The sequence below is a fragment of the Rutilus rutilus genome (assembly GCF_951802725.1).
Source record: "Rutilus rutilus genome assembly, chromosome: 15".
Taxonomy (NCBI): domain Eukaryota; kingdom Metazoa; phylum Chordata; class Actinopteri; order Cypriniformes; family Leuciscidae; genus Rutilus; species Rutilus rutilus.
The window spans coordinates 34,392,647-34,416,350 of NC_140220.1; the positions used below are offsets into that span (position 1 = coordinate 34,392,647).

The window sequence follows — 23,704 nt, forward strand, 5'->3', positions numbered from 1 at the left end:
GTGCAGCCTCCTCTACACTACATGCCTACTGCAGAAATGGTATGGCGATATGTTATTCCAAGCAGTATGGTTTCCAGTATGTTAAAAGAGACCAAGGTTCATGATGACAGCATGCAAACAGCCTAAAACCGAACAGATGTAAACACATATATATGAAGCAACCAACACTTTGGATTTGGAATAGATGTTTCTGATCCACTGAACAAAAGGCTTTAGTGAGTATTCCCAAAGATCAATCACTTTTAAGACGTTTATTCAGTAATCAGCCAAACTCAAAATAAAACAAATCCCAATCATGTGAATCAGCCAGTTTCTTTAGCGCCTTAATCTCAACCATATGCTCAAACTTTTGCCCTCTGCTCTCAGCTACCGGGCACCGTTAGACACAATGACGCATAAACGGAGAGGCGCCCGTGGCTCCTCGCTCCCACCGAAACGGATACGCCGCAGTTTTACACGGTGATTAATCACACAAACAGACACGCTATGCTGAACATGCCCCCCGATCACCTCCACAGCGGCCGCCGGGCCATAAGGAGGCGGCCCGGCCGACACAGAGGCCACTTTGTGCAGCGAACACAAGCGATTGTTGGTAGGGGCGACAGGGTCCAGTTGTGCACATGAAAGTGCACATTGTGCGGCTGTTTTGACAACCTCGACGAGAGACGCTGAGGATTTCCTGTTCGGCAGACTTTACTGCCCCTAAACGATTATACAATCTGTCACAAAAGCCTCTCTTGGGGAAGCGGTGATGTGGACTTCGCCCGCCATCTACTGGCGGATTAGAGGTAGCGCACGTGACTTGAAGAAGGGCAATACAAGTGGAACTCACTGCAGAGTCACGTCCAGCCCTGGACGTCTAATGGGGTGTAGTAGGGATAGAGTCCGAGATGTGAGTAGGGTTAGGGTGTGGTTGGAAATTCTAACGAGATCCATTAAACCCAAATTACTTTCTCTCCTCCAGCTGGACGTCAAGCGAGGAGGAGCTACACGTAAGCTCCACCCATTTGTTCTCCATTTTTAAAAATGCAAGTGCACATATCGTTTTTGAAGCACAGATTTCTTGTCAAATATTTCATTCTAGTTACAATAAAGTTTTATAAGTGCAAAAAAGAAAAAAAAACTGCATTGTAGGTTGAGCCAAAGATTAACAGTAACTCAATTTTTTTAACTAGGCTGCAATGATTTTATCAAAATACAAAATACTATTACAATTTAAAACAAGAGTTTTTTTTTTTTCATATATTTTAAAATGTAATTTATTCGTGACGTCGACGCCGAATTTTTAGCAACCATACATCCAATCTTCAGTCACATGATTCTAATATGCTGTCAAGATACATGTCTTATTATGGAAACCATGATAAAAAAAAAACGGGATTCTTTGATGAACAGAAAGTTTAAAAGAGCAGCAGTTACTTGAAATAGAAATGTTTCGTAACACTGTCTTTACTGTTACTTTTGAACTTTAAAGTAGGCCTATTATTTCTTTTTCTTTTTTAATATAAAAATACAGACCCCCCTAACTTGTGCATGGTAGTGTGGCTTCATAAAGAGCATTTAATTTGAGGTATATTGTCCAGTGTTTAAAGTATGCACTAAATTCAAGAATGGAATTTGTTTAACAACACAATTGACTTACTCAGCCGTCGCTTAACCAGCAAGAGCAGATTACTTAACCAGGTCAGCCGGATCTCAAAAGAAGGATCATGCTGGTTTTACTGGACAGCACTATACTGGTCTAAGCTGGTTTTCCAGCAGGGATAGTTGAAAACAAATCAGATAAACCATCAGCCCTTTCTTGATTCGCTGAATGATATTTCTAAAGCTCCTGCATCTGAATCACTCAGTCGCTGGGTGGCTTCACATCAAAGGGCACATCTGTAGAAGAAACTCTCCACTGGCATCCGAACAGGCGCACTGGCACTGCCACATGCCAATGGAAAGGACCAATAATCCTCAACAAATAAATAAAACGCAGCTTCAATATACACAGACCACCACACACGAAGAGGGAGACACTTCAGCTCGTGCGGTGATGTTGGCACGGCGCGTCTCCTTTGAGGAACGGCCAGCAGCTCTTGGATTTGACTGGCGTCGGATGGGGATGAGCTGAACTCAGTCTGTTTGTGTGGCTTGATTTGTCATGGTTAAATTTCTAATTAAAAGGCACGTTAGTGCCAGCACACTGGCAGGTGTATGTGAGCATTATCTCCCCCAAAGATGCGACATATTGCATTCGGCAACGATGAGAAGAGATGAAGTGTGGAACAACATATGGTAAAAATCATTAATGGAGACCCGACCAGGATTGATCTGTACAAGCTGAGAATTGTTTTCTTTTGTGCAAATGAGATTTAAATCAGAATACGTGTCTTAAAACTTTTACAGCATGTCATCTGGATTTCCATAGACCTTATTTTTCTTTCATTTAAACAAAAAAGCGGTGTACTTTATCAAATTCACAAATGTTTGTGAAGCAAGTCTCTCAGCAGCCTCTCTCAAATACAGTATTAACAGTAATAATGTGAAATATTTCCTCTGATGATAAAGCTTAATGTTCAGCAGTCATGACTCCGGTCTTTAATGTCACATGATCCTTCAGAAATCATTCCGATTACATAAAATACTTTTTTTTTTTTTTTTTTTTACTTTTTATTCATCAACAAATCCTGTGGAAAACGTATCAGTTTTCACAAAAATGTTAAGTTTCCAACATTGATGATAAAAACAATAATTAATAATTTAGCACCAGTAATAATAAAGCACCAATTAGAATGATTTCTGAAGGATCACGTGACACTGAAAGACTGGAGTAAAGCCATCACAGGAATAAACTGCATTTTAAAATATAATGAAAGTGAAAACAGCACATTAAAATGCTATATATTATCAACAAATGATGAATGTATTTTCTGACCGGTAGTGCATAAAGACTAAAAGTTACTTTCTGGCTCCTATTCTTGCATCAACATATCAATGAAGGTGAAGTGCGCCCTCTAGTGCATGCTCACACTATTCTCAGGCTTCTCAAGCACAAAGGCAAACAAGTGATGTTCAGAAAATAAAAACTGTTCTCTTTAATCGTGTGCAGGTTTGTTTAGAAAGCTTCCGTCAGCGGAGGCAGGACTTTCCACTGACGTATTCAGATGAGCAGACACATGGGGGATCATTTCAGTGACGAAATCCCGTTTCAAAAGACAAAACATCAGCACAAGTTGACATGATACAGGGAACCAGCACAACCGTGAGAGATCTACTACAGCAAAGATCTTTTTAATGGTCCCAAATATACTGAACAACTAAGAGTACACTCATGTAAAAGAAAAGAAAATGAAGATATGACATCTAGAGTTCCACTCAATCTTTAATCAAGACGGGCTTTACAAATTTTCCAAAAAATCTGCAGTTTTGAAGGGCAAAAAAAGGGTAAAACTATCTCCCCCCACTGAGGTTTTAAAAACCTGTTCAAGTGCGGCTGAAAACGTCCTGAACATTTAAAGGCAGGTCTCTTTTATGTCATTTAAAAAAATGAGAGAGGAGAACAACAGAATAAGAAAAGGAGGGAACTGCTGGCTTTGAAAGAGGAAGAACTTCCGCTGAGCCACGAGAACAACGGTGACATCATAAACAATGACGACCCAGACTTCTTTGCTCCCCTAGTGTCCCGTCTGGCCCTAGAAACTCACAAAAAAAAGAAAAAAAAAAGAAGAAGAATCAAGAGGAAAAAAGGCCAACAGAAAAAAGGGCTAGAGGAAGGAGAGAAAGAAATGGAGATGATGTCAGCAAAGGTGAGTGGTGGTTGTGAATTGGCTGGCCCAGTTCGGGTCATGTGAGGTCCTTCCCTGAGAGGGGGGGGGCAGTGTGTCCTGGTCCAAGCCTGGGACGCTCTGTGGGGCAACAGTGTCTGTGAGTAACTGACTGACTGTGTGTGAGGTCATTTTCACCCCCCAGTACTTTTAGGTTTGTCGAAATTCATTTCTTATTAAATCCATTTTATAATTCTTTGTCCAGACCACAGTTTTATATTCTCTTCGATCTCTCACGAGTCTCTCTCTCTCTCGCAGATTGGCACTTGGACAAACTCCATGTGGAGACATTCACCTTTTCGCTCTGTGACCAAATCTTCTCCCTCTCTTGCTCTCCATTTCTCCGTTCCTCACATGGCGCCCCATGGACACCTGCGGGGGGCTGCATTCGTTCATTTATCCATTCATTTATGTATTCATTCATTGAGTTTCAGTTTTGAGTTCTAGGCTGAGCGCTGCTGCAATAGTCTCTGGATGAAGCTCCCTTCGAGCGTGACTGTGCTGATTTGACGAGGGAGTGCTTTAGGAGCTCAGCTTGGACTTCTTGGACAGCGGAGGACTTTCTTCTTTACTGTCTGCATCTTCCTCATCCTCATCCTCTTCATCATCATCAGGATAGTCCACCAACCCCACTAGACCTCCCTGGAATGGGAGAAGAAGCCATCAGAAACAAGCAAGCAGAGAGAAATACAATTTTGGGGCATCATTTCAGTGTTCAGCCTGCATAATCACCTTGGTGGTGACAGCTGCCGTAGGTGGGGAGCTCCGGGCTCCTGTCCCGGGAGAGCTTGGAGAACCGGGTGAACCGGGGTGGAGGGACGCGGTTGGAGGAGAGGACAGACTAGGCTTTGGAGAGCTGGAAAAGGAGAGTTTAAAACTGGGGCTCTGCCGTCCTGAGAGGCTCGCCTTACCTGTCAACACCTCCTTCTCTTCTGAATCTTTCACTTGAGGAAAAACAGGGGAAAAAATTAATCAATCAATTAAAACACACCAAGCAACGCAAGTTATATGAAAGCATCATGCAGTGAGATATGGAATCGTAGTAGTTGGTCATCAACATCACGCCATCTGCATGTAGCAGTAAACGTACGTTTCTTCCTCTCCATGAACTTGCTGATGGGATCCATCAGGTCCTCGTCACTCTTCATCTTATCTGAGGGCGGCACAACAGCTTCACCGTCCTCCAAGTCTTCCTCGTCCGTGTTAAACCACATCTCCTCCTCGTCTTCCAGCGTCCGCGCATCCCGGCGAAAACGGTGATTTCTCAGAATCGACCGCATACTGAAGACAAGCATCCAGACACAAATAACATTCATTAAAAGGTACATCCACTTGAAAGTAACTATTACATGCACAATTTTAATTTTTTTAATTTCGGCTTTAAAATGTGGATTTACGGTCCACCTCACCTTTTGTTTTTAAATTAACTCTCCATTTCAGTTGTCTCAGGCCACATTCATACTGTTTGTTTTATGGAACCCATTCAACAAGGCCAAAGAATAATAAAAGTAATTATTATTGTAGTTACTGTCAAAATATTTTATTTTATTAAATAAAAAAATAGGGCTGGGGGAATTAACGCGTTAATCTTTGCGATTAATTTGAGATGTTTAACGCATTAAAAAATAACGCAATTAATGCAGCTTTTTTTTTTTTTTTGCCTCATTTTAATGACTTCCTGTTGCGGCTGCTATCGAAAAGGGCAAAAATATGCCGTCTCGGTCTTTTCCGCTCCGTAGGTGCGCCACGCTCTGCGTTCCGTGTGTGTGTGTGTGTGTGTCGGCGCGCTGCGCTCTCTGCTCAATGTCCCGCTCCGTGTTTGCGCTGCGTGTTCTGCTCTGTCGTTAACGGCCCAAACGCTCCAATCATGTACCGATCACGCACTGGAAAAGCAAAGTCCGCTCAATAACGTGAAATTTCTCAGTAGTAGACTTCTGTTTGCAATAGCCCTACTGAGCTGGTATAGTCATGCTGGGCAACAATAAAAATTTACCTGCTTTGATCACATGCTCTGGTAATAATAGCTTTGTTGGACTATATTTTATTTAGATAATTTGTAAAAAAAAAAAAAAAAATTGTTCAATTGATTATGTTGATTGATTATTGAAAAAGAATAATATATTGATGTTTAATATTATTTTAATAAAGGGCTATTTTCTGTTCCTTTTCCCCGTGTGTTTAATTTAATTAGGTGATTCTAAGTTTAAATATTGATGATTACAAGCTTGGGGGAAATGCAATTAATTACAGCAAATTGTGCAATTCATTTTTTTTTTTTTTTTTTTTTTTTATCGATTCCCAGCCCTAATAAAAAATAACAATAAAGAAATATACTACTATATTTACACTTTTGTAGTGTAAAGTTACAAATTTATTTTACAAAACAACATTCTAATATTATGGCTCTTCACTGCTTTCAAACCAAAGGGCTTTTATTTTGGCTGAAAACCACAGAGAGACTTTAAAAGAGTCTCTTTAGTTGAAAACAGATTTATAAACGATTCTCAAAACAAATTTAGGAACTACATCCCTGATTACATCCCTACATCCCATATGACAATGGTTTGAAATGACCATAGACCTGTCAAGTTTAGGGTTGTCCTGTCTTTCTCTCTGCTGTTCATATCGGAGCTTCAGTCCCTTAAACGTCTGTACATAGTCTACATCCTCCAGGGCTTTCCAGTAGTTCTCTATGATATGAGCCGTCAGGGACTTCACATCCTCCTACACACACAGAACACGCCAATTATGAACAAAATTAAAAATATAATCAAGTCTAAAGGTATGTTCAGGAGCATCAAGAGATGTTATGTTTGGATAAATGTACTCACCACTCTGACATACTCAAACATCTCTATAATGGCTGAGTTGATGAGGTTGTATCTCGATCCATTGTTGAGGAAAGCTTTGACCACTGGCTCAAACAGGAAGTTCCTCATAATGTATCTGTTATAAAACTCATCCTTCAGGCCAATGATTTTCCTCATGAAACGCAAAGCACCTGGATAAGAGGAACGATTGAGAAAGGTATAGAGAGATTTAACAGCCAAGTTATACCCGATGCCTGTCGGTGGGTTCGCATCGAGTGTTTGGTATTGGTGTAAATAAATGAGTGCTTGTTAATGGCAGCTGGCCCAGCATGTGTTGTAATAATGTAAGGGTAGTCATTATCAACAGGAGCCTTTCATAGTTAAAATGGATCAGCATCATTAGTGTTATTATGCGGTTTGAATCTTCCCATGGTGAGTGGCATGACTGATTATGCCCCATGTCATTTGTCTAGTACTACTTATCATTTTGAGTCTAGTTCAGTCTTTAAAAAAAAAAAAAAAAAATCATACTTTCAGTATCAAACCGCTATATTCATCAAACCAGTGATCATTAACTAAAACTATTAAAAAACATTGTTCTTAACTGAAATATTGGGACGAAAAATAAATATTAAAAATGTTGCCTTGGCAATTAATTGCACTAAATTAAAGAGCTAAAATTACTAACTAAAAACTAAAACTGAAATAAAATTTAAATATTTAAATCAAATTAAAAGTGACAAAAAGCTGACAAAATCACTAAAAAACTAAATTGAAAAATAAAAACTGTAATAATATAAATAACACTAAAAAACACTGTTGATAAGCAGAGGATTTGATCTGAGCACAAATGCTTTGAGTGTCACAGAGACTAAGACTAATAAGAATAGTATGAAAATTGCAAACAAATCAATCTTTATAATTTTGTTTAAAAAAAATTGATGGGAAAAAAAACTTATACTTATAAGGAAAATATATAAATAATTTTAAAGTAAATACTAAATAATGTACACTTTAATGCTAGCCTAAAAATGTAAAATTAAACATTTAAAATACATTAAAAAATATATATTGTTGGAATTAAGGCATGCAAGAATGGTGGCATGGACTACCAAGCAAGCAAAAATCCTTACTGTCATTCTGATAGCACTTCAAAAACACCTGACCCCACTCTTGTGACATTATGATTGTTATATGTATGTGCGTGAGTGCAAATACTCACATAAGGCTAAGAAAGCGTGTTGAGAAGCAGTGAGCACCAGTACTCTGCGGAGGATGTCTTTGTTGATGATGTAGTTCTTTATGTGATACGTGTGATGCTCCACACAGAAAGTGAGCAGCTCTACGATCAGAGCCAGCAGCTGACACGTCTGGAAGTCATCTGACGAGACAAACACACGGAGTGAGAAATCTGCAGATGTTACGTCTTTAAATAGGTATGCAAATCTCAATTGAGCATTGATTAATAAAGGCTGCGAACGCATCCAGTCTGCATGAGTCCATATGCACATAAAAGCCTAATTATTACCTTTGCTGGGTTTTTCTTCTGTGGTGTTGGCAAGAAGAGGAGCTGAGAGCACATGCATGCAATGCTTATAGAAGAAACTCAAGAACTCGGTCTTCTCTGTTTTCTGCAGGGACCCAGACAGTTCATGAAATTAAAGGAGTATGTTTTTCTGACAATGAAAGTGTATGTTTGATACATTGTACTATATTTATATTAACACAGGCCTCACATTAGCAGTGGCCAGCATGTTCTCTGGGTCCACTAGCGTCCTGAGCAACCCCATTAACTGTACGGCTCCACCCAACTCTGGATCCGTGTCACAGATCATATGCTCAATGATCAGATTTATCAACAGAATGTCCTGTAAAAAGAGACAATTAGTGAAGATGACATGTAGATAGAATGATCAAACTTGAATGAAATTTGAACATTCACTGTGCTTTTTGAACTATTAAAATAAATAATATAACAGATAATACTTAAGAGTATTTTAATAATTCCCGCAGGTCTACCGCTTATAATGCGGGAAATTGCCCCACAAACATTAGCCGCTTTCCGACCAAGTAGTTACAGGAACTTAGTTCTAGGAACTGTCCACTTCTAAACAGTTCTAAGAACTACTCTCCCCCAAACTCGGTTTTGCTGTTTGCGTTCGCACTGGCCAAGTGGCCATAGGAACTGGTAGGAGGGGTAAGGGAGTGACACAAGCACAGTGACTTTTATTTTGGCGGCGCTGAGAACGCCAGAGCAAACAATGCTCGCATTCTCTGTGTTTATTAGTTAGCAATCTGTCTAACAGTACAGTTTAATATGTTATTAGATAGAACTGTAATAGAAAGTAGACAGTATATTAAAAAAAGGTTATTAGCCTATGCCGTGTGGTTGATGTCCAGTGTTGCTAGCTGGGCAGATAAACATAATCATGTTTGGCTTGGTCCCCGCAAAGTTGCGTTGGATTTTCTCTTCAGCATAAAGGTTTAGAGGCCCATCTATCACTGTTTTCCATGTTTGTATAGTTAGTTTATGGAGTAAATATATAGGCTATAATCTGTGTGTTTACATTCTAGCTGTTTTAAAAATGGCGGGTGCTGGTGTTCCGCGTGCGTTCGGTCATCAGCGTACACTAACGTCACGGGTAGTTCCTATAGTGCTGGTTTAGACCCTACTCTGAAGTAGGACCCAAATTAGTTCCTCCAAATGGAGTTCCTAGAACTAAAATCGTTACTAGTTCCTGCAGTGCGAACACGCCGACATCCGGGTACTTTAGCCTATAGTTCTAGGAACTGTGAAAAGGTTCCTCCGGTTGGAAAGCGGCTATTGATTCACTTTAGCATGTAGATTGTACGAGTATCCTAAATTAATCCACACAGATTCTAAAATCAAATCTATCATTTTAAAACTTTCGCAAGGACAAAATTTCACAAACCGCGTGAGTGTTCAGCGGCGCCGCGTCCTCTCTTACCCCTTTTCCACCAAGGCAGAGCTGGTGCTGGTTCGGAGCCAGAGCCTAGTTTCAAATCGGTTCTTTGTTTTTCCACCGCCAAAGCACCAGCTCCGAACCAGTAAAACTGGTTCTTAAGTAGCACCAAATCATTGCAGGGTCTAGAACGGAGCCAAGAAAGAACCGCTTGCGTCAGGGGCTGGGGGCGGGGTTACCGTGGCCAACAAGACTGAAGGGAAACTTGTGACCGCCATTTTTAAATAGCAGCTAGTCGAGCTAATAGCAGATTGATTATAATATCCGTCTATGTAAGTTACGGCGAGCTGCACGAACGCGTTGGATTCGCCGTGTTTGGATGCCGATTTATTTTCGCAAACCCATGAGCATCCATAGTAACGCAACGTCTATTATTGTTGATGCCTTGTTCGAGATGCATCGGAGCAGCGTGGACCGATCAGAGATTCGGGAGTGTTTGGAGATCATACGACTCCTTGTGCTTTTTGATCGCTTTCGCAGTGCTTTGATTTCATGTGCTGATCGTTCTGCGAGAAGCCGATGCATCTCGAACAAGTCTGGTGTGTTTGTGTTTGGCGCTGCCGCACTAGCGTTGCTGGGCAACATGATACGTATGCAGTGACGTAAGATATAGCTCTGTTGTGGCTCTCTGGCCGGTGGAAACGCAAACGGGTTCTTAGTAAGCTCGTCAGTCGAACCAACTCCGAACTGGCAATAGCTCTAGCTCTGAACCAGCACCCGGTTCTTGTTGGTGGAAAAGGGGTATCTCTCTCTGTCTCTCAAAATGGGTTGGACAAGGCAAGCGTCGAAACTACACTCTCGCGTTTAGAAGTCGGGACATGACGGAATTGTCACTTGCACAATCGGGCCAGCACTGCATCGTAACTAAAGTTGATAATTTTCACTTCTTTAAGTCTTATCAGTTTAAACATTCAAGCTGAGAGAGTTTACGGCTTCGGGAGGGGCGGATGTGCGCGTGTCATTCAGAACACAAGACAAAATAAGAGCGTTCTTGCAAAACAGAACATGGCAAAATAATCGTTTTTACTCGATTGTACTAATTTGCTGATCGTTGGGAGCCAAAATCGAAATCGAAATTCAATTAATTGCACAGCACTAGGGTCAGTGGGCATGTCTGACTTACATCATCGTTCTGTTGAGACTCCTGCATAACAAACTCTCGCACCATGGAGGGGTTGTACTCCACCAGGTAGGAGAAGATATCAGTGGCTGCTCCACGCACCTGCACATCATCCATGCCCTTTAAAAAGCACACACACACGTTGGTAAATACAGCAGGGAAGCAGAAGGTTATGGTTTTCATTGATCAAGCAAGTCAGAGACCGTTTTAGTTGCATAAGGTCTCGATAACATACAATACAAAAGGTCATTACTCGTTAGTAATAAAAAAACCAAACTGACACCTGACAATAAATCTGTTCTTTAAAATAGCAAGGACATCTTACAAGAATAACTTCCAGCGCTGGCAGGATTCCCATGTTGGAAAGGGTTTTGAAGAATGCATCTCTGTTCTGTGGTTGTAACGTTTGCGAAAATGCACAAAACTCCTTCAGGAAATTTACCTGGATGTGACACACATTATGAGTTTTGTACGCATCCATTATGTTGAGGAGGAGGCATCCATTAGTAATGCTGCTATCATACCAGTTCATGTCGCTTGTCGTCATCCGTGGCTTCATCAGTTAGCTGTGCAAAGAGCTCAGTCAAAAATTTCTCATCGTCCTGAAAAGAAAAAAAAACACACACACATAAGAAACAGCTCTGGTTATTACATTACCCTTTATATATATATATTTTGAAAGGTTAAGTCGTTATGCTTTTATGACATGAAATTAATGTAAACAGTCGGTTATGCCTTAAGGGATTAGACTGACAGAACAAAACACATGATGTCTCAAACCAGATCTGTGCATTAGTGTGACTGCAGCTTATTAGATCTCCCACTGTCTATTAGGGGTGGAACGGTACATGTATTCGTATTGAACCGAAACGGTACGGGCGTCACGGTTCGGTGTATAAATTTATACGGAGAATACACGGCATAAAAATAAATAAAATTCGCGTGCGAATTAATGAATGTAATGCGGAACTACTGTTAGATACGCGGGTTCTTTAGGGACACCTAATCTGTAGCTGTAAGAAGATAGAATATACTGTTTGTACAGTATTAAAAACCATTAAGTCTATGCAGAGTCCCCATAAAGATAGTGAACCAGACGTGTGTGTGTGTGTGTGTGTGTGTGTGTGTGTGTGTGTGTGTGTGTGTGTGTGTGTGTGTGTGTGTGTGTGTGTGTGTGTGTGAGAGTGACGCGGGCGCGATCAAAAAGTCGCAAAATGTTTACTTATATTTGTGTGTGTGTGTGTGTGTGTGTGTGTGGGGCGCGGGCGCGATCGAACAGTGGAAACATAAAAACATACTCTGTCATTTTGTTTATACAGGACATCATTCAAACTGCAAAGTGCTTAAGTTACTGTTAATTAAAAACAAATATATTAATCTGAAATTTCATTTTAAATTCATTCAGGTACAATTACCAAACATATCTCAAGGTCTTTTTGTCTTTTTATTAATTTAATTAATAAACGAATTATATAAAACTATTGTCAGGGCACTACAAATAAACTGGTTCTATGCCTTTCCTTTATTAATAAAACTTATTTAAAAAATACAAGGCTTAACCCTTTAAAACCGGATGTGTCGTCGACTCGACGACACAGCCAACCAAGCTGTATTCATGTCACTGTAACTCTTCAACCGTTTGCACTATCAAAATAATTCAAATAGTTCCTGAAAGTAGACATCATGCCAATATACGGCTTATTACGGTAATGTCATGCTTTCCGTCTGCAAATGACAGCCGCGCGGGATGGAAGGATTTGAACAGAGAGATACGACGCGCGGCAGGTTAGAGTGTTTTGGATTGCATAAAATAATAAAAGAAACGAACAAATACATGGAGAAAGAAGTGTTAGGCAGCAGAAGAGGGGATTGGGATGATTTTTAATGAAATTTGGGAGGCGGATGGCCGTTACTCTTTCACGTATCTAAGCATGTAGTGTGTGCATGTGTATGTGTGCGTGCCTATGAATGCGTGCATGTGTATGTGTGCGTGTATGACAAAAAGTGTCCTAAATGAAAACTGTGCAACCCAATGTCACAAAAAAGACTTGTATATATGTAGCCTATTATAATTCATTTTTCAACTTTAAAGTGTTAGTTTCTTTCGTTCACGTTTTTTTCTAAATAAAAATCAGTAAATGTATTCTCATTTTTTTATTTTTGTCTATTTAAATTCTATTTACAAACTCACCACACACAATAATGGTCAATAACTGTAATTTGTTGAAAGCTTATCTTTTTCTGAAAAAGATGACACCTTGCACATGAAGATAGCACATTGTTTTAGAATTTTACAGTAAAAAAAAATCAAATTATGTGAAAAACACCTATTTAAGCTTCAGGTTCTAAAGGGTTAAGTGATTTATTTTCAAGCCTTCTGCATTTTTGTTTTGCTTTTCCCTCCATTGTACCGAACTCGTACCGAACTGTGACTTCTGTGTACCATTCCACCCTATGATGTCATCAGTAAAAATTAAACAGCAGAGTAAAGCTGAGAAAGAGAAAAATCCCTTCATGCTCTTGTCTTGACTGGAAAATGTTCAGATACTGAAAGTACTCTTACTAGGTACTGATAACACTCTGTTTATTGCTGGTTTCTTTGTTCCTCTTTATTATCTACTATTTGCTTGTGTGCAAATGTTTGGTGTTTGCGCGTTGTGTTCAGTGTGCACGCAGGGGGGAGGGGGGAGGGGGAGACATAAGGGGAGACACCCCAGGTGAATAGGAAAAAAAGATTAACTAATAGATATCAGCATGAAACTTCCCTAGTTGATTACTGACATTAAGACAAATATCTTTTGTATTACAAGTTTTTAGAATATTTATGTTTAAATATGCAAATTAGCTATTATCTCATTAAAAATGCACTAATTTACATATATTCCCAGAAGAGAAATCTGAACGTTGGATAAATTCTTGGAACAATTCAAAATTCTTGTTTCATTTTGTTGACATATTAGAGTCAAAGGTTTTTACAGAGGGGATTTTGGATATCTCTTTTTATTTTCAATCACAGAAAAGACTGTCAACAGCCAAAAAAATTCAGTTTCGCCCCGTTTTTAGGTATAAAATGTTGTATAAATCAGAATCTGAACGATATATGAACAAACCCCTCTGTAAAAACCTTAAGAATATAGATAGGAAGTTGGAAGAACTGGAAAGTTTGGTTTATGTAAGTGCTGCTGAAGTGGAGATTTCTGGCTCAGAGTATGAGAAAAAACCCATTTTGAGAAAAAACGGCCTTTAAAGATTTGTATTGTAATTTTTTTTAACTTTTTTAGTGGAAACAACTATTTACAGATAAAATATCTTATCAAATCATTAGCAATCAACAATACAAACAACCTAAAACGCATCAAAACTTACATAACATTATCAACTGAACAGCACCCCAGTGAAAAACAGTCAAAAACACACTCTGGAAATGTAAGAGCACGTCACGTGATGCATCTGAACCAATCACGCTGTCAGAAATTGACATCAGCCAATGAGATTTCGCTTTTAGAGTTAAATGCCCCATTGTACTTTCACGATTGGTTGCTGATAAAAAGGAAATAACCATATTTGGATCCGACAGCATTGTACAGGAGAGAGAGAGCTTTCTAAAGGTGTGTGTGATGACAGGGTGCAGACAGCGATCGCGGAGCAGCGGGATGATTAACAACGCCAACTTTTGTTGAATTTAGGAGAAATCTACAGACGCAAATAGACAAAGTGTAGTAACATAAAGACCTAAATGTGTATTTCAGACTTTTTTTCACCACAGATCTGAAAGAAGACGTTATTGAAGACAAATATCCCAAAATCTCAAAATTGACCAGTGAAAAAAAAAAAAAAAAACGATGTTTTTGCCTGCCGTGTCTCGCCTTAAATGAACGTAAACAGATGAGAAAGAAAACGCATGTGTAACAGTAAACTATTCGTGCATTCGGTCTTAATGACAGCAGCCTAAAATTCTAGCTGCCGTCTGTGCCATTAATGTTAATCACACAACAGAAGACAAAGAAAGTCACTCACTGATCTTGACTGAACAACTTTTGTAGCTTTAATATCAATAATAAATAATCTATATGAAATGTATACAGTGAAGACTCAATTTCTGTACATTACGGTCATTTGCATCTTTGTTCTGCTGTATTTATCTGAGAAGTGGCTTGTAACTTAAAAAAAAAAGCAATTTTATTACTGAAGACTCACTTGTCTTCAATAACGTTTGAACTTTATATTAGTTAGGCTAGTAGTTTTTTACTGTGGTATTGAAATTGTAAATTGTAATCATTTGAGAATTGTGAAATTTCAACGGTATCTCAAATTTTCTTTCATTAAGTACATTTCATGGTGAGGCCATCCTTAAAAATATTCTTGTTTGCCGTAACCCGACCGACCCTGTCAATTTAGTACCGACCCAATTATTTATTTTTTTTCCCTTTCAGTCCGACCGACTTGCCGGTTGTAAACTTGCGTTAAGACCGACCGATTTTTTTTTAACTCTTCAAACAACTAATACAAATGCAATAAAATAATATTAGTTATTAAGTATTGTGAATATAAATTGCCTAGACCTACATACAAACATAAGCTACGTTCTTTCTTTTAAATAAAAACCCGTGGCGCGTCATCTATGATTATGTTTACACCATTGGTTAACCGTTAACGCATGTCACAGACACTACTGCCTGCAAGCTAAGTTTGCTTCGTTTCATTCACTGTCAATGGTTCGCGCTTGGTAATGATGGCTGCGGCTTTACTCTAAAGATTATTTCATTTTTATATGTTGTTGAATAATGGTTTATTAAAAAATAAACATGCGAGAGCGTGTTATAGGCTATATGTCATGTTTTAGTCAGATATGACGACGCTACTGCAACACGCATTGCCGCAGATGAGAAGCTGAGCATCAACGTGCAAACTATCGCAAATCAAAGTGAAAGTAAGTCGCTAACGCTTAACACACAATCATCATCATTAAATGTAAAGAAACGAAATGATCTTACCAGGGCTGTTTCCGCTTTCTCTTATTGCGGGCTTTGATTCAGAAATTTTAGCTGATGATAAATAAAATAATGTAGTCATAACTGTTGCTTTCGGTGACGTGCACTCCATTAAATCTACATATAGCGATAATTGAAGATCGGATTTATATCCGCAAAAAATATATACTTTTTTATATTATTTTTTTTTTATATAAAAAAATATAGACCGACCTACCGACCCTTTTTTTTTGCTGTTACTGCAAACCAAAATATTTTTAAGGATGGCCTGAAGCGTGATCAGAGTGGATTGATCCGTTCGCAGTAAATGCTACTCCATGAGATCATGTCACTTTTAATGTGCATTAGAAAAAGCAACATCTTTCCAAAGACTTAGCATTTACACATCTGTTGTCCAACAAAAGAGAACATTTGAAATAACTTCCTTTTGTGATCTGACGTGGCTTCATATCACAGAATGAGGCAGAAATTATGTATTGTGTTCAAGGATATGTGATTAGAATTGCATTATAAATATGTTTATTGTCTTTGTTTCATCAGTCAAAACGTCTCTATCTGCATTTTAATCTGCAACAGCGATAGTTGGCAAAGATCATTTCTGGGGTATTTTGGCTTCGTTTTCCTACAGTGGAAGGAACCAGAGACACGCATGCTGTCCACACCCTACTTTGTGCAAAAAAAGGAAAAATAAGTTCTCTCTAAAGAAATCTGAAGTAAACATGTGAATCCAGAGTAGCGATAGAGAGGAGTAGAGGAGTTTGTTTCTCTCAGTGGACACATACGATTTCCTGACAAAAATACAGGGTTAGTTCGGCCAAAAATGACAATTCTGTCATCATTTACTCTCCCTTAAGTTGTTCCAAACCTGTATGAGTTTCTTTCTTCTGTTGAACACAAAAGATGATATTTTAAAGAATGTACTTATTAAAATACTATTACCGCCCGTCAGCTGTCTGGTTACCAACATTCTTCAAAATATCTTCTTTCGTGTTCATTTACATTTATGCATTTGGCAGACGCTTTTAATCCATTGCATTTCAAGGCACACATTTACATTATTATCAGTTCTTCCTTTCCCTGGGAAATGAACCCATGACCTCGGCGTTGCGATCGCCAACGCTCTACTTTTTTGAGCTACAGAAAAACATTAACAGATGAAAGAAACTCTGAGGTTTGGGACAACATAAGGGTGACAGTTTTCATTTTGGGGATAACTAACCCTTTAAGAAATTACCATCACAGATTTTTTTCTCATAATAATGTAATATTTTATAATAAATCCTTAGACCTTTCTAATGATTTATAGTAATAGCCCTCTTGCAGTGTAATATTGTTATTACAAAAGTAATATTTATTATTTTAATAATTGTGTTTCGCAATAATAATAATAATTATTGTTATTATTATAAATATTATTATTAGTCATATTTCTGTATAAAAACTAAATTTTGGGCATTGCATTTACATTTTAAATTGCGATCACAATTTTTAAACCAGAAAAATCGCAATTAGATTTTAGAAAAAAATCCTATATCATAGTGTTGAGCCCCCCCTTTTCTTTTTTTTTTTTAAGTACAAATAAATTTAAGATTCAAAGTACACTAATTAGTTAATAAAAAAAAATGGTAGATCCATAATCGTTTTGAAATCGGATCGTGACTCCCAGAATCGTATGGTGAGGTGCTTAAAGATTCCCACTCCTAGAATGAGTAATGCAATTTTTACTGAAATAGCCTGTATTCACGACAGTAAAATAAATTTTCTGATACTCAAACCCCTTTCCTTCCGTATTGTGTGAAATACAACCATTAATAATTTAGTTTAGCCAGATTTGCCACATTAAACCTGGTTTTTGATCAATGTTAATTGTTTATATACATTATCCTAATGTCATTTGAGCTCAATATAAAGTAGTAAATCAGTGGCTCAAATCCGCTTTGCAACATTACTTGACCTCTAGCTGAATGAGGGTGACTTGTGACGTATATTTAATCAATGCCAGTTAGACGTGACTGATACTGTATTTTACTGTATCACCTTGTCATGGACATAAAAGATTACACCACAATAAAAAGAGGAACAAATCAAGCGAACGAAAAAAAAAAAACTGTGCTCATATACGGTCATGGGAAAGTACATCTAATTGCTCAGACAATCATAAGAAATAGCTTTTAGTATCTATGGCCAGTTTATTTAACATCTACTAGATTACACTCGGGTAGTAATGGGATATGGTAATATTAAGACAATAGTGTGCCATATAATATGCACCCTTATCTGCAAAGATGTATGAAACAACCATACTGTACTGAAGCAGCTGACTGGGGGTTGAGGAAAATGATCATCCAGCACGCCTGCCAAGCGTTTGTGACATCACATGATATGACTCTAAAGAACATGATGGTGCTGTTCCCATGGAAACAAGCCCCCTCCCCTAACTCCAACCAACATCAAACAATCCCACTGTAAGGCTTACACCGTCTCCTAACAACACGCGACGCGATAAGATTCCAGCGACAGGCGGTGTGTCAGTCCACACTAGACGCAACGCCACAACGTCAATCAAAAATCACAGCCAATCAGAACAGCGTGTGGGCGGAGTCTCGCGGCAAGTGCACAGCACTAGAGAGTAATCTTGACGGCACTCGCAAGAAAATGGATAATCAAATTCACAAATATTACACCATTTAAAAAATACATGGGCTACTGAGTTACTAAAACAATCTTTGTCAAATAATACACTTGTTTGTTCACAGTTTTAACGTTCATGTTTCCATTTGTTTAATTTCAAGATCTGAGGTGAATTATATCCATTGTTGCTTTTACAGCTACAAAGCTGGAGCACTAAATGATATTCAAAGTCACATTTCACGCTTTTAACATTAACACTTTTAACAACAGTACCTGAGATTATCATTGCCACACTTTGTGTTTGTTGTTCCAGCGCGACGACGCAGAAAAATAGAAACCGTTTCTAAATTAGAATCGTTAAGTGAGAAGCATGTATAATCAAACTATTTTCAGAAAATATATTTGTAACTCACTTTAGCTACAACTGAATGATGAAAACATCTTAAATAACAATCTCTCCCACTTTACTCTTGAGGTATTCTGTTGCCGGTTTTCTACTAAATATGATTACATGCATCTGAAAAACCAGTTAGTGCTGTTATCCTTAATCTGTAGACCTTTTGGTGTGGAAAACATCTGATGACCTTTACAGCAAAGAACCACAGTACAACCCACCATGGCTCAATGAGATGTAGCAGCAGCAACACAAACATGTAAACTTATTCACTGAAGCCTCTGCAAGCAAGCTGTTTTCTGCTGAGGATGCAATGAATTTGAGACGGAAGTTGCTGCTCTGAAAATCGTGGCGAGAACTAAGGCACAATGACACATAGCGAGCCTGACAATGTACGTTACCTGTGAGATATGATGCTAGAAGCCTAAGTGGAGAGTTAATCTATAGTTTGTTTTGCTCAGTAGAGTTAACTCAACCATAGGCTTGCTACAATGGTCGGTGTTAGTGTTCAGAAGCAAGTGGGCACAAATTATTTTATACAGACACTACAATTAAAAACTGAACTTGTCTGCTTAATAAATTGTGAGCCGAACGAGAGTCGCAGCACAGATCAGCAGCTGCGACTTCATTTATCACGAGAGTGAGGATCTGACTGACAAGGTGATGGCGGATGGTGTCAAAGCACCTATTTAAGCGAATTTGTCATTGTACTGTTTGGTTGTTGTGTTTTTCCATTAAGAATAATAGGCTAGTGAACTCAACATTCAAGCAATCCGCCCCCGAATTGGCGCAAATTTGAAAGCGAAACTAAAACGCACACGTCCATTCATAATGTCCACGGCCGCGGAGCGAGCAGAACAGAGCGAGAGTTTTCAGTTCATTCCTATAGACCAGAGAAACAAGGGCGCCGCCATCTTTAGAATATTGTCTTTTAACTTGTGTTTTGCGGTCGCTCTGTATATTTCTATGGCGCTGCTCTCCAGGAGTATTTCGCTTTTGAAGTGGATTTACTTAATGTAAAGTTAACGAAAGTTATCATGAGGACTAAGCAGATGACTACAATGTCAGTCGACCGGGAAGATTTTAAAACGAGCCGTTCATTAATAAACACGCAAAATCGCTGTGAAAATACAGACCGGAAGTCAAAAGACGAGCGCAGCGCTGAAAAGGGGCGGGGCTACATAAGGTCTATAGGAATGAATTGAAAACGCTCACTCTGCGCCGCACCATTATGAATGCCCGTGCGGACGTGTGCATTTTAGTTTCGCTTTCAAATTAGCCCCCCCGACGATGATACCGGTATTGTCGCACGTCGATGAAACGGTGGGAAAATATCACTCAACCACTAATGGTACAAAGCACACTACTGATCACGTACACTCGGCTGAGTAGGAAAACCCACCTGCAGCATGCCGACAATCTCCACTTTGTTGAAGAAGATGAAGGAGTGCAGCGTGGAGAGCATGTTTTCTTCAAAGACAGAGGGGGTAGGCAGCACCATGTCCTGAATATACTGCACCCGGTACGTCTGGTGAATCTTCTGCCGCAGCTCCGGGTCTGAAATGGGAATGACCTCTTTAAACCTCGCCGTGGTGGTCAGGAACTCTCGATGCCTCCGCGGTTGGGGTAGCGACGGATCGAACTCCAGACACCCGATCACATCCATGATGCATTCTTCGGAGAACATGACTTCGAAGAGCGCCGTGCGGTTGAGGAGGAAAATGCCTTTGATGATGTCATAGAGGTGGTGCAAGCCTTCCCGGTTCTCCAAGTCCTCGCACACGCGAAACAGCTCCAGCAGCTTGCGGATGTAGCCCTCGTTCTCCAGCGCCAGGGCCAGTTTTTCCCGCCGTAACGGAGAAGGTAAGGATGAGGCCACCAGCTCGGCCACCTCCTCTAGCCGGGAGAGCTCACATGGTGGAAGTTCAAGGCCAGGAGAAGACATGTCATCAAAGCGCTCCTCTTCAGACTCGTCTATCAGCTCCTGGGTGATGTCTACTGAGGGGTCCTTTCCCTGGACCTGTAAACACACACACACAAAAGGCTTTCAGAATAGAGCACCACACCAGCATGCAGTACTTAGAGCAGGGTTTCCTCAAACTCGGTCCTGAGGGGCCGCTGTCCTGCACAGTTTAGCTCCAACCCTGATCAAACACACCTAACTGTGAGTTTCTAGTGATCCTGAAGACATTGATTAGCTTGCTCAGGTGTGTTTGATCAGTGTTGGAGCTAAACTGTGCAGGACAGCGGCCCTCCGGGACCGAGTTTGAGGAACCCTGACTTAGAGAAAATATTATTAATGTACATAATTATGATAAGCATAATCACCTGACATATTTTCTCCCAGATCTCATCACAGCCAGCCTTTTCCTGGAAGCTGAGGGCCAGGTCATAGTTTTCAGCCTCAGACCAGACTATTAATGTGTCCTTCAAAAGAAAAATGCAAATACTATCAACAAAAGCCCCCAAAAACAGGTGACTGACACAAGGAAGTGAGTACTTACATACAGGGATCTACAGTTTAAGGCAAGACACTACAGGCTAAAGCACTTTTTTTTCACGACACCTGTCAATTTCGAGCTATTCTGCTTCCACGACATGTCTTCTCTCAGACTAGTAGATAGAAAACATCCAAAGTATATTTTGTTACACGTTATGGACTTGTGTCTGTAGATTTTAATAACAATCAATAACTTTAAAGGCTGTTTTCTCAAAATGAGTAAATGCGCCGAGTCAGAAATCCCAACTTCAGTAATCACTTACACACACCAAGCTTAACACTTCTATATTCTGAAGGTTTTTTACAGAGGGCTTTATATATCAGTTGCCTGATTTATGTAATATTTTATGCATTAAAAAAATTACTTTTTTTATTCATGGAGTGATTAAAAAATAAAAAAAAAACTCTGTGAAAACCTTTAACTCTTATATGTCAAAGAAAAGTTTCGGAAGTTCATGCAAATTAGTACATGTGAATGAGTAATTATCAAAATAACATTTAAACCACCTATTGTATCATATTTTATGCATGGATTTCTAAGGCCTCTAAAAGCTACTCAAGTTTACTTTATTATCCATCTATGGTTACAATCTATGTATTACGTATGAATGATACAACAGGCTTTTGAGGAACATTTGTTCGTACATCTCTCAATCATTACTTTGTTGTATTGCACTGCATTACATTTGCCCCCATACAATTAATAAAGTACAGAGCTTGGGTCATAAAACGAAGCATTTCATTTCATCTTACTAAGAACTATTATTGCATGATTAAGGTCAGTTTGGAATAAAATTAATTGTTTCCTTCTCGGGTGTGAGCTCCATTTTTTATTTGGGCCATAAAAAGCCTGATGCATTAAATATGATGTACAACGCAATTTTATTTCAATTGTCTAATATTTTAATAAACTGTTCATACTAGATTTCTGTTCTGAAATTGTTTCTGACTATTATTTCCTGTGTCTGACTTTTATATCATATGCTTAACAGGGTTGTTGTACTGTGAATCCTCAACTGGGGAAGTATGGTATGTGATATGTATTAATTTTATTCACCTGTGCTGTCTTGCATCTTTATAAGACAAATGTATACTTGACTAGTTTTAACCAAGACATTTACAGCACATATTCATGAATTATGTTCACAAATGCACTGATGAGTTGTCAATAAGATCATGTCATTTCAAACGCACCTGCTGTTTCTGATAGGCGGTGTTAGGGTTTATTTTTGACTCCAGCAGCAGTGATCCTGTTTTAAAGAACGGGCACATCTTAATTGCAGTCTCAATCAAAAAGTGACCATGTACATCATTTTTTTTTTTTTAGTGTTTTGAAACCTACCATCACTTTCGGCGCGCACCAGGAGAGACATGCCTTTCAGTCTCTCCACGTAGGCGGATGACACATGTCCCGTCCCCCGATCATCCCACTGGCGATCCTCATTCAGAGTGTACACTTTTACTCGTCTACGAGTGTCAGTCATCCTTGCAAGTGATTCTCAAACAGGCTTTCACCTTTAATTCAATAAATCTTAACGTCCTTGCCTTGCAAGAGGCAACAGAATCTGCTGTCAACTTCAAGCTGAAATGTTTGGCTGTCAGTCGCAAGCTGTCTCGGAGCTGATGCAGTGTGTTGTTGTGGGGTCTACAACAGTAAACTTGTGCTTTCCAGAAAAAAATATTCTGACCAGTCTAGCAATGGTCAGCTAGCTGCTGTGTGCAGCCGAGACTCTCCACAACATACTCAATATTTTTGAAATCTTTATAAACGTAACAACAAAAAGCACTTCCGTTTCTAAAAGGGGATGAAACGGTGAGAGGTTTGTTTTAAAAGTATGCAGCCAGAGCACGAATGCAGAATGTGTTTATTTTTCTCCGTGCCCCCTTACTTTAAGCTAGCTAGGCTAACGCTGCGACTAATTCAGTCAAACGGGGTTAGCGTAGCTAGCGCCTCAGCTAGCAGGCTATCTCCTCGCGCGAGTCATTTTTGACACATAAACGTTAGAAGCGTGCGCGAATTATCTCCAAAGACGTACCGATTACGCTATTTGATAATTATACTCGCGCGCGATAGGTGAAAATGCGGGAAGAGTCGTGTATAAAGCGGCGCGTTCATAATAAGCTAAGCTATATTTTCTCCAAGTATTCCGCCATATTCTGGCTAAGGGCCGCGGATGGACCAGCCAGTCTCTTTTCACACAGAGATAAACATTCCCCAATGCAACTAATCGAATAGACTCGTTCGTTTCGCTTTCCGGGATGGCGAATGGCCAGCGCGACCGTCGAGCACCGTGAAATAGCAGCGACGTGACGAAAAGTAATTATTAGCCCCACTGTGAAGATTCGGCCATCTTGGGTCCCCTCAGAAAGTCGCTACGGGGTTTCCTGTGCTGCAGGCGCAGGGCCGCCGCCACAGTTTAAAGCCACAGTACGCCAAAATGACCAGCGCAGAGTCAGACACACGG

At 39.5% G+C, this 23,704-nt stretch overlaps 1 protein-coding gene across 1 annotated transcript; it reads right to left on the reverse strand.

Annotated features, from left to right (window-relative positions):
• Positions 1-3,051: 3,051 nt before the first annotated feature.
• On the reverse strand, positions 3,052-23,631 carry smek1 (SMEK homolog 1, suppressor of mek1 (Dictyostelium)). Its single transcript, XM_084431640.1, has 15 exons — positions 22,582-23,631; positions 22,434-22,489; positions 21,068-21,166; positions 20,142-20,759; positions 11,248-11,325; positions 11,049-11,165; positions 10,727-10,843; positions 8,356-8,487; positions 8,148-8,250; positions 7,842-8,000; positions 6,641-6,810; positions 6,391-6,533; positions 4,900-5,090; positions 4,542-4,753; positions 3,052-4,451 (listed from the first exon to the last, which is right to left on the reverse strand). Exons 1-15 carry the CDS (start codon positions 22,721-22,723, stop codon positions 4,332-4,334), a joined length of 2,457 nt encoding a protein of 818 aa, XP_084287766.1. The 5' UTR covers positions 22,724-23,631; the 3' UTR covers positions 3,052-4,331.
• Between the last annotated feature and the right edge of the window lie 73 nt (positions 23,632-23,704).

What these genes read in the sequence shown, in the direction of transcription:
- smek1 (XM_084431640.1), bottom strand. Translation starts at nt 22,723, where the DNA reads ATGACTGACACTCGTAGACGAGTAAAAGTGTACACTCTGAATGAGGAT. An exon ending in AGTCTCAACAGAACGATGAT is followed by an intron (nt 8,488 to 10,726) that starts GTAAGTCAGACA and finishes CTCTTTTTACAG; the next exon opens with GACATTCTGTTGATAAATCT. An exon ending in ACATGCTGGCCACTGCTAAT is followed by an intron (nt 8,251 to 8,355) that starts GTGAGGCCTGTG and finishes GGGTCCCTGCAG; the next exon opens with AAAACAGAGAAGACCGAGTT.